Raw genomic sequence first — 16,416 nt, forward strand, 5'->3', positions numbered from 1 at the left:
TCCTGTGGGGAGGAGGGGGGGGGGGGGGGGGGGGGGGGCTATTCGCTTCGCGATTCAGGGCATACAAATACAACAGTCTGCTGGCATGACTTGGAAGCAATTCCCAGCCCAGTGGTCGGTGTAACGGCTAGGGCTGGACTTTGTGCTAAAGAGCCTGAGAAGCTGGAGTCGCATCTCAGCCCTCCACTCCCCAGTCATTCCAGCCTTGAAGATGGCTCAGAGAAGACATGCCCCCCCCCCCCCCCCCCCCACCCCCGATTTCTGGCGTCTGAAGTGGACCCACTGCTTGATGCCAATCAGGAGAGGAAGGACACCTTCTTCCCCAGGGTGGGCCACAGTCTCAAGCTAGCCCTCCTGAACAGCCCCTGGTAGAAGGTGGCATGGGCAGTCGGTGCTGCCAGCCTCGCCAGGAGGAGACAGCTCGTGATTCTGATGGGTGGGTGTCACAGGTGAGGCCTCTGCCCTGAGTAGGGGCAGTTTGGAAGGGAGGGTCCCAAAGGCCAGAGTGCAGGTGTCCTTTGGTCGGGGTGAGGTACTGCCCTTAGCAAGCCCAACAATTTGGGAGACATTTTGAGTGTTTTTTTAGCCTCTCGCTCCCCCTGAACAGCCATGGTGCCCTGGTCCTGCTTGTAAATATTTGTACCAATTCGCGTGAGCGTGATTTCATAGAATTTACAGTGCAGAAGGAGGCCATTCGGCCCATCGAGTCTGCACCGGCTCTTGGAAAGAGCACCCTACCCAAGCCCACACCCCCACCCTATCCCCATAACCCAGTAACCCCACCCAACACTAAGGGCAATTTTGGACACAAAGGGCAATTTAGCATGGCCAATCCACCTAATCTACACGTCTTTGGGCTGTGGGAGGAAAACGGAACACCCGGAGGAAACTCACACACACACCGACCGGGAGAACATGCAGACCCCGCACAGACAGTGACCCAAGCCGGGAATCGAACCTGGGACCCTGGAGCTGTGAAGCAATTGTGCTAACCACTATGCTACCGTTCCACTTGAGAGGGGTGGCGCATCATAGAGGGGTGGAACATGCAGTGTCCAACTCGTTAATGAGATTTAAATCTACACAAATGACAGTTTTGCTTCGGCCCACAGGCGCAGGGGGCAAACATCACTAACGCCGCCAACGGGGCCCGGAGCGTCAGAATCGGCGGCAGGCACAAATTGTGATTGTTCCATCACAAGCTATTCTCTGCCGAATTGTAGTTTTTGATGTCTGAAGTGATAAGCAGAGAATTCAGTCCCTTATCTACTGAATCCGAACTTAATAAATTTGAACACCTCTATAAAACTCCCCTTTTACCTGCTCTGCGCTCTGGCGCACAACCCCAGCTTCTATCGTATCAAGTCCGTCATCTGTTCTAGTCTATATAATTAAATCACTCTGCCCTTTCGATGTAGACTTGTCTTTCACCATCGACTTTCTGAACCTCATGAATGAAAATTACAAGTCACCTTTTGGACAAAATGTTGGAGTGAGAGACACTACTCTCAGTAATTTCTGAGCACTGACACCCCCAGTGTGATTACACCTGGGCTCCAGCCAAATACCTTCATTCATCAAAACATAAACTGAAAATGCAAGAAATGCGCAGCAGGTTGATCAACATCTTAAAACAGGCAGGTTAATGTTCTGGGTGTAAACCCTTCAATAGAACGAGATATCCTGCTGACCACTTGCAATATTTCCAGTTTTTATTTCGGATTTCACCATTTGCGGTTTCCTTTTCCCTCTCCCCCCCCCCCCCCCCCCCCCCAGCTCTTATTTATTTTTTCTAGTGGAAAAGGAAATATTCTATTGATGGTTTCAGTCACAACACGGCTTTCAGCATTAGCCATTTGCAAAGATTAATTCATGCTGTAGTCCAAACTGGATTGCATGCCAATTGACAGATTGGGGAGGACCCGGGCCTATGTATTTAAACTCTGCAAAAGCAGGAATAGGCTACAAGTTAGGTGGTTGTGATTTCCTCACAGAGAATTGAAGCTTTGCAATGTGCTGCATGCTGGTGTGGAGGGTGCTGGCTCTCTGAACACTTTAGACTGGGAGCTGGGGAAGGGATCACGTTGTCAAGTCAGTCACGCAGCACAGAAGCAGGCCTTCCAGCCCATCAAGTCTCTGCTTGCTCTGTAGATCAGTCCATTCACTCACAACCCTCCGCTCGACATCAACAGGTCTGCAAATTTAATTCCCTCAATTGCCCATCCCATTTTCCCATTGAAATCATTGTTCGTCTCTGCTTCCACCACCCTCATAGGCAGCGAGTTCCAGGTTACACAATAAAAGCAAAATACTACGGATGCTGCAGATCGGAAATGTTTAAAAATGTGCTGTAAAAGCTCAGCAGGTCTGGCAGCATCTGTGCAGCGAGAACCAAAGTTTTCTTTTTAAAATTTAAAGTACCCAAATCATTTTTTCCAAATAAAGGGCAATTTAGTGTGGCCAATTCACCTACCCTGCACATCTTTTGGGTTGCAGGGGCGAAACCCACGTAGACACGGGGAGAATGTGCAAACTCCACATGGACAGCGTGAGAAACAAAGTTAACATTTCGACTATTGACTTCTTCAGAACTGGAGTTCCACGTCAAATACGACTTGCCTCATGAATAAGTTATTCCTCACATCCATCCCCGTCTCTCTCGACGCCCAAAACTTTATATTGCTGTCCGTTAGTGCTTGTACCATCAGCTAATGGGAGTCGCCATTCTTAGTCTGCCCAATCTAAAGCCCTCAGAAACTTGTACGCCTCTATCAAACCATCATTCATGTAGAATGTGAGGGGGTTAACGGTTAACGCACGCTTAGTCAATGTGATCTCCTGGGCTGGTTTTGTTTGCTCGAGGGGAGTCAGAAAGGAATTTTTCAGATTTCTATCCCTTTTGCCATAAGACATAGGAGGAGAAGTAAGCCATTTGGCCCATGGCTGATCTGACATAGTCATCAACTCCACTTTCCCGCCTTGTCCCCATAACTCTTGATTCCCTTACAGATTAAAAATCTGTCTATCTCAGTCTTGAACATACTTAACGATCCAGCATCTACAGCCCTCTGCGGTAAGGAATTCCACAGATTCATTACCCTCTCAGAGAAGAAATTCCTCCTCATCTCTGTCTTAAATGGGTGACGCTTTACTCTGAAATTATGTCCTTTGGTCTTAAGAATTTCCCACAAGGGAAAACAACCTCTCGGCATCGACCATGTTTAGCCTTGAGAATCCTACATGACTCAATAAAGTCCCCTCTCATTTTTTCAACATCCAATGAGTACAGGCCCAATCTACCCAACCTCACCTTATAAGAAAATCCCTCCATATCTGGGATCGACCTAGTCAACCTTCTCTTTTTAGCTCTGGTTTTATTGTCTAGCTTCTTGACTCTCCCAGGAGATTATGTGGCTGTAAGTGCAAGACTGGGGAATGGGTTCGGAAGTGCTGAGTCATGATGGTTCATGAATTAACATGGCTGTGAAGCAGGCTTGATGGACCAGTTAGACTTTTCCTGTAATTTTCGAATGTGTAGATATTGGTTACCCCTGCGCCTCTAACAGACAGCTACAGTCTCCTTTATATTAACATCAAGGCTCATGGTGATAAGAAGATATCAGTAATGAGCCATTCTTGAAGCAAAAAGGATTCAATGGTACTTTTTCTATTTTTAAATGAGCACAGTCACCCAATTTCCTTTTTCAACGAACCTGACAGTCATGCACTGTGGTGACTACAACTGTGTTCTCATCAACGGCCCCCATCGATACCATCATCGCGTATTCCAGATCAGCAAAGCCCTCGCCTTTTCCAATTCTCCAGCCTTGACAAAAACACAATTTATCCATTAAGAACTGTACTACCGACAGAAGAAAAAGATAGGCCAATTGTGAAGAGAATATTTGCGATGTTTTGTTAACAGGTCTAAAAACTCAAAAAGTAAAAGACGTTTGTGGAGAGCTCCCTCCAGTGCAGTGTCATTTTCATATAAAAAGATACACAATTAGTTTTATAAGACCATAAGACAGAAGCGGAATTAGGCCACTCGGCCCACCGAGTCTGTTCCGCCATTCAATCATGGCTGATATTTTCCTCATCCCCATTCTCCTACCTTCTCCCCATAACCCCTGATCCCCTTATTAATCAAGAACAAAATACGGTGCCTATTTCTCAATTCTTGCTCACTGCATACTTCACAATATTACTAACAAATTTCCTCTGGTGTTCCTGCACGATAAGTGGGGGGGGGGGGGGGACTAGAAAAAATAATAGAATGCTTGCATGTGTCTCTTTCAGGCTGCAAAGTTCGACCGGTATGCATTCTTGAAATAAATGGTGGGTTCTCTTAAAATCTCAGACTGCAGCTTGAACACCCATGGCTTGAACATCAAATTAAGACGTGGCTCGGCATTTTCAATCTTGCCTCCTGCATTATACATTTGAGTTTGTGTGTGCATGCAGGGACCTTATCCCAGTTGGTAGGGAGTGAGGAGGTCTCCTCCGAGGGTGATCTTTGGAAATGAGCACAAATACCTGGTGGAGTCCTAACCTTTAAACAGGCGGTATGAGCGTGCCATGTTACTCTCAATTCCAAGAAAGCCTTCAGGTGTGATTAGACATCATAGTAATAATCCTTTCAAAATTACAACATTTTAGTAATGAAATGTCCTACACATTTTTTTAACTATTGTGAATAATAGTAGGAAAATATTTTACACTTTTATTTAAATGCAGTTAATCAATATAGCTAAAATTATCCGTTTTTTATTCTTTCTAAGGATATCCCGTACCAGCCTCCCCGAACAGGCGCCGGAATGTGGCGACAAGGGGCTTTTCACAGTAACTTCATTTGAAGCCTACTCGTGACAATAAGCGATTTTCATTTCATTTCATTTTCATTTCATTTCATTTCATATGGGTTTCACTGGCGAGACTAGCATTCACTGTCCCTCCCTATTATCACATGTGAGTTTATGCAAAATATTTTGTATTTCTCATGATGTTTTGCACCAATGTCAATGTAGCTTTTGTCACATGAAAGGTGCAGAACAATTAAATGCTATTCTCCTCGTGCTGATCACTTGAATTATGTGTGGTTATTAACAGTTGCAAATTTTCTTGCTGATCTGCAGAAAACCAAAGCAGTTTCATTGACTCTCAAAAAACAGGTAGAATCATACCAGTATTTGGCAAAGTGCCAGGCTCAAACGGAAAATTGGAGTGTAACTGTACCAGTTGCACAGACCAGTTTTCCTTCCAAATATTGAGCGTCTTAGAGAACAAAATGAGTGGGTACGGTTTACGGCGTCACTCTGGCAGGTCGGAGCCCGATAGCAACCGGCAACACAAAGATCGGGGCGCCACCTTTAAAGTGCACTCGATCAGCGGTGGAGTGGTTGGCGCTCCTCCGGCTGGCGTGGACGGCCTTTGGCGCCACGCCAGTCGGGGCCGAAGGGACTTCGCCGGCCGGCGTAAGTCTGCGCATGACCGGAGCGTCAGTGACTGCTGACGTCATCCCGGCGCATGGTGAAGACCATGGCGAAGGCAGAAGGAAAAAGTGCCTCCAATGCACAGGCCCGCCCGTCGATCGGTGGGCCCCGATTATGGGCCAGGCCACCGTGGGGGCACCCCACGGGGCCAGGTCGCCCCCCCCCCCTCCCCCCAGGACCCCGGAGCCCGCTCGCGCCACCTGCTCCCGCCGGTTAGGTAGGTGGTTTGATCCACGCCTGCGGGAGAGGCTTGACAGCGGCGGGACTTCGGCCCATCGTGAGCCGGGGAATCATCGGGGGGGAGCCCACCGACCGGCGCGGAGCGATTCCCGCCCCCGCCGAATCTCTGGTGGCGGAGAATTCGGGACACAGCGGGAGCGGGATTGACGCCGGCCCCCGGCGATTCTCCGACCTGGCGGGGGGTCGGAGAATCCCGCCCCATGTCTAATGCTCTAGAGGTCCCTCCTGGAACTTCTCTACCTCTCTACCCTGCTTCAGGATGCTCTTTGAACCTCCTTGACCAAGTCAGTTCTAATATTTCTTTGTATGGCTCGGTGTCAAATTATGACCAATAATGGCTTCTGTGAATCAGCTTGGGATGGCAACCAAGTTACTGATGCAGTCTAAATGCAAATGGTTGTTGTTGGTGGCCAAACAAAAACTTTAACAGTGGCAGATTTACACTTCATTTTTAACATTACAATAATAAACACTTCGTTTTGGGAATGTACGTTCTAAATGTTACCTTTATCTGACACAGCCACAGAACCCACCACAACCAAGTCCACATGAACTTTTGCATCAAGTCCCACGGGCACACTGAAATCCTTCACTCCCTGGGGTGGAAAAGGTAACATGTTATATCACACACAGAACAGAATGGAGTGGAAAGAGAAGTTTTAGTTGAAATATCCGGGGACGTCACAAATGTTATACAATCAACAGTGACATATAAAATGCTTTCAAGACGCCCAGTGGTCTTAAAAGGCCCTCTATGAATGAATGCAAGTCTTTCTTTTACATTTAAAGTCGAAAAATAACTTTGCCGCCTTATCTCCCGGGGGATACTATTCACAAAATTATTTTTCCTTTCAAATCTATTTTCACATGGTTAGGGAAATATACTCTCAGCCATTCCTGTCCTCTCTCTTTTCTACATACAGCGACAGAAGCAATGGTGGCCATGGGCAACTACAGCCTGCTAAATGGGGTCAGACAGCAGGCAGACAGGAATCTTTGGTTGCAAGGAGTGAAGTTCAACCTTGCCAGGGGCGCAGAGTGGAGGCAATCAGCCTCCCCGTGAGCCACGTGAAGTATGGGCTCCCCGGCTGAGGGGCGAGGAATCCGTGGACACTCTAATAATCTAATATAAAGATCGGCCAGTTTTGATACCGACACCTCAGGACCGGCTGGGATCTGGAGAGTATTGTTCATACCATTACTTCCTAATCAAACTAGTTTCTGTTATCCACTCGTCTCAGACTCGCCTGTGGTCACTAGACTGGGTGATGAGAATAAAGGTGGAGCTACTGCCGACGCGGCTGACAGTCAGGCGAACAACCACCCCTTCTGCATTACTAGGCTAAGGTTGGAATTTCGTTTTCCAATATGCCAATATTCAGAAGACTGAATGCGATTGATGCCAGTATTAAGCGCAGAATGCTGAATGTATGGTGAATGCTATCGGGTGAATGCTATCACCAGTGCAGACCGGGAAATAGGAATCCTTTTAAACGCCTGTGGGGCCCACACTTATGGGGTGATAACGTGCCTGACGTATCCTGCAGGCCCAGATACCAAGACTTTTGAGGAATCGGTGACCTTTATTGCACAGCACTATAACCCCAGGCTGTCAGTCATTGTACAGAGATACCATTCTAACATGGCAGAGAGGACCCCAGAGAGTCCGTGACTGAGTTCCTAACCCGCTTGAGAAAACTAGCCATGTTTTAGGAGTATGGCACTTCACTTTCAGAGATGCTACAAGGCGGTCTGGTCTGTGGCATTAATAACATGACAACCCAAAGGAAATTGTTGGCTGAGCAATCTTTAGAACTCACAGAATTTGTTTTAGAATTCATAGAATTTACAGTGCAGAAGGAGGCCATTCGGCCCATCAAGTCTGCATCGGCCCTTGGAAAGAGCACCTTACATACACCTACGCCTCCACCCTATATCCCTGTAACCCGGCTGAACATTTTGGACACTCAGGGACAATTTAGCATGGCCAATCCACCCAACCTGCACATCTTTGGACTGTGGGAGGAAACTGGAGCACCCGGAGGAAACCCACACAGACACAGGGAGAACCTACAAACTCCCCACAGACAGTGGCCCAAAGCCGGAATTGAACCCAGGTCCGTGGAGCTGAGGCAGCAGTTCTAACCTCTGTGCTGCCGTGCAGCTTTCACTATCAAAGGAAAGCGCTGAAAAGGGAGTGCAGGAACTGAATGGTATGGAGGTGAACATTAATGGGCCCACATCCTCCTGGACTGCAGCACCCACCGGAACAGGAATCCCACCCTGGGCTGATAACCCTCGGGGTCCGGTTTAATGGTCTAGGAACAAGGCAGCCAGGCATGACATCTCCCCATAATCAGTAGAAGGGGAGTCCAGGTGTGTGGGAAGTGCAGACATAGGAACCACAGGGAATGCAAATCCCAAAGTAACCAGCAGCCCTGCCCCCCCCCCCCCCAAAACAGAGTAGGTGCCAACCTAGGGCCTGTACTTTCCAAATTGACCAGCAGGATGAGGATTGTATGCAGCTAAGTTGCATCATGGCATCCAGATTGGCCCCCATCTGGATCATCGTGCGAGTCAATGGTCACCCTTTAGCGATGGAACTCGATACAAGTGCTGTAGTTTCCATCACTGGGTGGCAGATGTTCGCCAGCATAAAATGTGGGATTTAACAATTGAATTTGCAAGACATGGAGGCGAGGTTGGCAACTTATACGGGCGAGCCACTCGCCATTGCGATGACCCTAGTGATTTACGGCCAACAGTCGATGAGACTCCCACTGATTGTGAAGGGACACGGACCCAGCCTGTTAGACAACGGCAGGTTGCGAGGTGTTGGGCGAAGTACCCAGAGGTTTTCCAGTCAGGATTAGGGAAACTCAAGGGAGCAATGGCAAGGATTCAGGTGGACCCTGTAGTGTTCTTTGTGTTGCTAAGTTCAGGACGGTTGGCGTAATGTTCACAAAGACCACAAAATAGCTTGAACGTGAACAAAGCTATAAATTTATGAACACTTTAATTTGGATTTGACACGTACTCCTGAATAAGACACAGTTGATTATTAACATATAAGCTACACTCATCTACAACCAATCTTTATACTGTTACAAATTCTGATCTGCTCTTACTCACACCATCTATAGTTCTGCCTGTCTCTAGCTAACTCCTGTACTACTCTCTCCCACAAGGCTGAGCATCAATGCTTTATATACTTCTAGCTGTAGCTGCCTCTAGTGGCTACTCCAGACATTTCATTAACCCTTGCAGTTCTTACAGTTATGATAATACCACAGACCCAGACATGCAGCCTAAATATTTCAGGGCCGGCCTGGTTCGTTATGCACTAGTAGAAAAGGTTGAAGCTGGGTTACGCCGGCTAGAGATATTATCAGGCCAATACGGTTCGCCGATTGGGCGGCGCCGATGGCTCTTGTGCTTAAACCAGACAAGACAGTGAGAATCTGCAGCGACTACAAGCTGATGGTGAACAGGGCTTCCAGGTTGAACAGATACCCAATGTCATCAATCGGAGATTTATATGCCAAGCTGGCTAGTTGTCATTCATTCACACAGTTAGACATGAGCCAAGCAGATCGACAGCTTGGTTTGGACCCCGCATTGCGGAAACATGTCACTATCAACACCCATTGATGCAAACCATCATGGTCCACACGGAAACTCAGATAAACTACCTCCTTCGCATGGAACACTCATTTCTCCTTTCCTAGGCCAACGCCGGCCTCAGAGAAGTGGCGGAGAACCTCATCCAAATTGCTCAAGTGCTCCTGCTCCGACGTTCCAGTGATCAAGAGTCGCTGAGATAAACCGCCACTCGCGGAAATCCCGCAGTATATTTTCCATGACCCTCTGGAAAACTACTCAAGACAACGATCCGCCAAAAAGCAGACTGCTATATAACAGGAGACTAGTACTGCCCAGAGCTCTCCGGGAGCAGCCAATTACTGACCAGCCAACTCCAACTCGTCAAAACCCAAGAGCGTTGCCCCTAGGGCTGACAGGATATAGAGATGCGAGAGGGTGGCACGGTGGCACAGTGGTTAGCACTGCTGCCTCACAACTCCAGGGTCCCAGGTTCAAGTCCGGCCTCTGGTGACTGTGGAGTTTGCTCTTCTCCCCATATCTGCGTGTGTTTCCTCCGGGTGCTCCGATTTCCTCCCACAGTCCAAAGATGTGCAGATTAAATGGATTGGCCACACTAAAATTGACCCTTAGTGTCCAAAAGGTTAGGTGGGGTTACTGGGTTACGGGATAGGGTGGAAGCCTGTGCATAAGTAGGATGATCTTTCCAAGGGCCGGTGCAGACTCGATGGGCCGAATGTCCTCCTTCTGCTCTGTAAATTCTATGATTCTATGAGGTCATTGATTTGAATTCCGACACAGAGACCCATGTGTTGGAAGTCTCGAATCGGGGAACAAGCCATTCAGTAGCCTTCAACAGTACTTCCACCATGGCGCCTGCCGTGGAAATGATGTTCACCATCCAGGTATAGGCCACCTGGTCCAGCCCTGCCACCTGGTCTAGCCCTGCGCGCCCCGAGGCTCGGGCGAAGAGGCACAGACACCCTCTACTCCAGCATCGTCAGAAGATTCTTCGGACTTTAGGGGGGGGGGGATGTTATAAACCGCGCGCGACCTACAGGGTAGAAGCAATTAGACTTCCCATGAGCCTCGTGGAGTATGGGCTCCCCGGCTGAGGAGCAGGAAGCCCAAGGACACTCCATTAATCTGTAATATAAAGGTTGGCCAGTTTTGGTACTGAAACCTCACGCCCGACTGGGATCTGGAGAGTATTGTACATACCATAACTTCATAATAAAACTAGTTTCTGTTCTCCACTTGTCTCGGACTTGTCTGTGGTCACTAAAGTAACATATCAACTGTCACACACCCCACTCAATTTACTGCGCCGTTTCAATAGAAAGACTAATAGTGTGGGTTGTATAATGGTTCATTCAGTAATGCCTGTTGTGTGCTGCCTGCCAAAGTCAACAGACACCTTGACTATGCCTGCAGTTTACATACGATGAGATCCATGAGCTGAATCAACTTTGGTATTTTTCCAAGAAAGGCATTAATTTTGCCCTTTTTGGGGGGAAAAAACAAACTGGTGAAAAATCACTAAACGGATACTGACCCCAGCATAACTTCCGGGTTCCCCAGTATTGCATTTACGGGGTACCCCTATGATGTGCTGGGAATTCCTTCAGGAAGTTCCCCAGTAAGAGTTTACCCCGTCCAGAAGCACTAATTTCCTCTGGACAATTGCGCTGGGAACCATGGACAGAAGCGATTTAAATCGCTTACTTCGGATGGTTCTGTCAGTTTGACCCTGATAGTTACTCTGAAAGAGTTAGACGCAAAATAACTTCTAACTCCACAGTAACTCTTGAAACACCCAGACCCACTACACCACCACATACTCAACCTACTCAACCTGACACCCCTCTCACCCCAGTCCAATACCCCCTCCCCGCTCTGACCTGCCCGCCACCAACCTGACACTCCCCAATCCATCCGAAACCCCAGCCCCCGCGCACTACCCAACCCACCCTCCGTTGCAATCCAGTCCGAAAGCACACCCCCCCCCCCCCCCCCCCCCCCACTTCCAGACTGACTCCCTCCGGAAATGACCCCCATCCCAGACTGACCCCCCTCTCCCTCCCTCCTGGACTGCCGCCACTCCCGGACTGACCCCCCCCCCCCCCCCTCCCTCCCTGCCGTACCTACTCCTCACCCTACTGACCCTACCTCCCAAGCTGGGTCAGACACCTATTCCATTGGGTTGCGCCACGCTATGCCCCCTTTACCCCTCCAAACCGGGTCTGACCCTTCCCCGTTCCCTGAGCTGCATAACTTACCTGCTCCCTGTAAATTGTTCCTGTAAACCTCCTCCTTATGGCAGCTACTGCCGTGCAAAGGGGCAGTGAGTCACCTCTCTGTGCCCCAATGACTCCACTCCAATGCTGCAGGGGCGCACTTTGCTGCTCCTGACTCACCCAGCCTGAGTGAGGAAGGTTGAGCAAGGCCCGGCTTCGCAATCCCAGTCAAAATAAATCTGGCGAGAGTGGAAATCCGCCAGAGATTACTACTCCGCACAAGTTACGGGCCAATATTATCGACTGCGAATCATTAAATAGTGGTTGGTGTTATCAATTACATTCTGGTGATTAAGCAAGCAAAGCTGTTGAACATTGCTGTTGTCAAATTATAAAAACATAAGAAATAGGGGCGGGAGTTGGCCATTGAGCCAATTGAATCTGCTCCACCATTCATTTACATAATGGCTGATCTGTCTGTGCTCTTAACTCCATTTTCCTGCTTGTCTCTAATAACCTTTGATTCCCTTGTCAATGAAAACTTTGCCTCACTCAGTCATGAATATATTCAATGACTCATCCTCCACTATTCTCAGGGGAAGATAATTCCAAAAACGAACAACCCTGAGAGAAGGAATACCTCCTAATCTCTATTTTCAATGGGAGACCCCTTGTTTTATATTACACCCCCTTGTTCTAGAATCCAACACCAGAGGAACATTTTCGCAGCATCCACCCTGTTAAGTTCCCTCAGAATCAAACGTTCCAATAAGATCACCTCTCATTCTTCTAACTCCAATGAGTAAAGAACAAAAGAACAAAGAACAAAGAAAAGGACACCACAGGAACAGACCCTTTGGCCCTCCAAACCAGCGCCAACCATGCTGCCCGTCTAAAATCTTCTACACTTCCGGTATCCGTATTCCTCTTCCCATCCTATTCATGTATTTGTCAAGATGCCCCTTAAACGTCACTAACGTCCCTGCTTCCACCACCTCCTCCGGCAACGAGTTGCAGGCATCCACTACCCTCTGTGTAAAAAAACGTGCCTCGTACATCTCCTCTAAACCTTGCCCCTCGCACCTTAAACCTATGCTCCCTCATAATTGACCCCTCCATCGTGGGAAAAAGTCTTTTGACTATCCACTCTGTCCATGCCCCTCATAATTTTGTAGACCTCTATCAGGTCACCCCTCAACCTCCTTTGTTCCAGTGAGAACAAACCGAGTTATTCAACCTCTCCTCATAGCTAATGCCCTCCATACCAAGCAACATCCTGGTAAATCTCTTCTACGCCCTCTCTAAAGCCTCCACATCCTTCTGGTAGTGAGGTGGCCAGAATTGAACACTATACTCCAAGTGTGGCCTAACTAAGGTTCTATACTGCTGCAACATGACTTGCCAGTTTTTATACTCAATGCCTCGACCAATGAAGGCAAGCATGCCTTCATCCTGCTCCAACCTGCTCAAGCTTTCCTCAGAATAAGACCCCTATATCCCAGTGAACCCAGTGAAGCCTAGTGAACCTTCTCTGAATTGCTTCCGATGCAAGTTGATCCCTTCTTTAGTAAGGAAACCAAAACTGTACAGGTGGCATAGCGAAAGCTATGTCAAGTTCTGAGCTCCAAGATATACATTCAAGCAATGGAGCCAATACTCAAGAGCTACACGGTTAATCTCCAGAGATGTGAGTTAGGCGTTAGGAGTTTTAGCCTGGAAGCTGAAGATATATAGAGATATATTAGACATATATTAGAGATATATTTGACATGTGGGGCAGGATTCTTCATTGTCTGATGCCGATATCGTAATTGCCAATCAGGCGGAGAATCGACTCCGACGCCCAAATCAGGGCCGGAACCAGTTTGATGCCGGTTAGCCATGCTCCGCCCCCCTCAGAAATAGCGTAATCGCATTTCGCATCGTGTGCCGTTGCAACGGCGTTGGCGCGTCATCGGCCGGCCCTCCCGCGATGCTCCACCGCCGATGGGCCGAGTTCACGACGACGCGGGACACGTGTGGTCTCAGCGGTCAGGAACGTGGCCTGGTGGCTGCAGACTGTGTCCAGTGCTGCCACACTCAGCAGGAATCCGTGCCGTGATCCGGAGGGGGGAGTGGGGCTCCCACAAGGGCTGGGGGACTGGTGGGGGGTAGTCAGGGGTTGGTCTGTGGGGTCGCAGATGGCGGGTCGGGTCCACGCATGGACGGTGCAATGTTGTACGACGTGACCACTGCAGTTCATCAGCCATGCACATGCACGCCCAGGGACCTGGCCATTCTCTGGCATTTTCGGCGAGGGAGCGGGAGTTTCACCCGGCGCCGCTGCTAGCCCCTCACCGGTCCCGGAATCGGTGAGCGTTTCGCACAGAATATTTGGTCGTAAAAGACCACACGTGCTCCATTGGCATCAACACTTAGTCGCTGAAACAGAGAATCCAGCACGTGATTTTTAAGGATATGGTAAAAGTTAATCTCGAACATTGCTCTGAAGTGTATGGCCGGATTTTGCCATTCCAACAGGGGTGCTAATTGGGACATGAACTTAGGTCCAGGTTTTTGGGATAGCTTTGGAGAACTATGAAAAGGAGATCCCACTCCTGACTAGGGGCTTTACACATTAACTTCATTTCAGTGTTAATATAAGCCTAGTTGTGACAATAAAGATTATTATTATTATTTCCGGATAATACCATTTTCGCTGGTAGGGAAAATCTGAACTCAGCAAGGGCATTTGATATTAGTACATTTTTCCTGGTTAAGTGTGAGAAACTGATGATATTTAAATTCTTTGGTCTTTAAAGAACAAACACATACTGAAGCCTTTAGGAGTATTCTAAAAAAAACATGGGCTGCTGGAGTGTTTTGATTGACAGAACGTCTAACAGAAATTAGAAATAAATTAACGTACTGGAATTTCAATAGATTTCTTTGTAGACATTTCCGAAGGGTTGCTGTTACAATTTAGATCTTTATGAATGGCTGACTGAGTTTCAAAAACACTTGTTATTATTTTTATTGACATTTTAAAGAGGTTATTAAAGGATTAGCTGTCTTTGATGTCGGTATTGCACAGAATTTTGTTTTAGGGATTTAAGATCTTTTAATGGACTTCATGAAACAAGTTATTTTTGTATCAAGTCCATATGAGTGTCAGCTCTATGATATTGATAGTTTATTTTGTCCATGTCCACATAACTTGTGAGATTTGCCCATAATGGATACTGGATGATTGCCTATAGAGGTGGAATGGAGGGAGTATGAAATGCATGTACGTGATAAGGAGGGTCTGAGGGGTTCTGAGAGGTAGATGGAAGGCATGTGTTGGGATGGAGGGGGCATGGGAATTGGGCAAATAGGCGAGGGAAGAGGGCTTGGGAGCCTAACATCTTCTAAGACAACTGGGATGAAGTACCAGAGAACCAAGTCAGATGTTCGGATCAGGCCACCTTGGCACTAACCCACCCCCATATCCCACCTATTGCAGGGTTGTTGGGTCCAACTCTATCCTGCCCCCACTTTCCAAGCTTTAAAATTGGGTGCAACGGGGCCTTTTAAACGGAGATGGGTTTGCAGAGTTGGAAAACGTTGTGACTGAAGCTGTCCGACTCGGCAACAGAAATTCAGCTCTTTGGCTTTTTTTATGCTGGGAAAACAATTTTCCTTACCTTAAATCTATGCTCCCTAGTTATTGACCCCTTTACTAAAGGGTCTTATCTATGCACACCTCCGTCAGGTCCACCCTCAGCCGATTCTGCTCTAACGATATCAACCCCAGCCTTGGCAAACTCTCCCCATTCAAATCAGGCCAGTGTCTCAGGATTAACGTGTGTGATTGGACCACCGAGCCCGGATTAGCACAATGGCATTTGAAGTGAATGATCAACGACAGAACATCTGGTTTAAATAATTTATTATGAAACAACTGCATGATAAATATAACTAGGATACATAAAATAATAAACTACTAATACTAAATAACTATTGTAGAGCTACTGCAAAATATGTCTATCCACAAACACGACCTACTCCCAACTCCTACCTAGTGGTCAGAGGTTGTGCATAACATTATGTACAGAACTGCTTTATGCATATCATCGCAGAATGTAATGCTCAACCTCGCACAGGCCTGAGCCGGGACGTCAGTGTGCTGGTATCAGACAGGCAGGAGTCAGGCATTAGAAGCAACCCAGGATCTTCACAGAACATTCCTCGCTGCAATTTATCATCTCCCTCCTGCATTGACTGGGCTCAGCTTCAATGCCCAGCTCCTGCTCTTTCAAAACACAGGACTATAGAGCTGCCCAGGGGGTCATCTGTAATCCACCATGCAGCAAAATGTGGTGAAGCTTCACCAATGTGGGATCTCTCTCTCTGCGCCCACGTGCATATCTGTGCGCCTGTCACCGGCGGAGTATTCATGAACTTTAAAGTCGCCACGACTCATCTGCCACTGGTGGATGGGGTGGGCTCACAGGCACTGGAAGATAGTTGAGGGCATCAGCCTGTGTTATCTGGACCCCCGGGTGATGCTGAAAGGTGTATTTGTACGCCCCCAGCAATACAGCCTAGCGCTGAATCCGGGCCGAGGCTATAGGGGGATATCCCCTTGCCCTCCTTAAAGACACCCAGCAGTGGTCTGTGACAATAAAAAAGTGCAATTCCGTGGCATTTTGGGGAGTCGAGGCACCTTTTATGGTCTGAACTTTCTCCTCCACAGGGTGCAAGCTGCGTTTACCACCCAATAACACAGCCTTTGCTTGGAAGACGCACTTGCATCTGTTCAGGTGGATGGCTACTTGGAGACGACCTCTTCCAGATTGCCCAGATGTTAATTTTCAGTGGCCCCC

At 48.0% G+C, this 16,416-nt stretch overlaps 1 protein-coding gene across 4 annotated transcripts in view; it reads right to left on the minus strand.

The window, feature by feature from the left end:
• mthfsd (methenyltetrahydrofolate synthetase domain containing) overlaps positions 1 to 16,416 on the minus strand; it is a 69,340-nt gene that overhangs the window by 16,115 nt on the left and 36,809 nt on the right. For all 4 annotated transcript variants that reach the window (XM_038806292.1, XM_038806293.1, XM_038806294.1 and 1 more), the window contains 2 exons: positions 6,238 to 6,328; positions 3,714 to 3,826 (listed from right to left, as the gene is read on the minus strand). In XM_038806292.1, the coding sequence (XP_038662220.1) occupies positions 3,714 to 3,826; positions 6,238 to 6,328 (204 nt within the window). The remainder of the gene's footprint in view (positions 1 to 3,713; positions 3,827 to 6,237; positions 6,329 to 16,416) is intronic.

The sequence above is a fragment of the Scyliorhinus canicula genome, chromosome 9, assembly GCF_902713615.1.
Source record: "Scyliorhinus canicula chromosome 9, sScyCan1.1, whole genome shotgun sequence".
NCBI classification, from domain to species: Eukaryota; Metazoa; Chordata; class Chondrichthyes; order Carcharhiniformes; family Scyliorhinidae; genus Scyliorhinus; species Scyliorhinus canicula.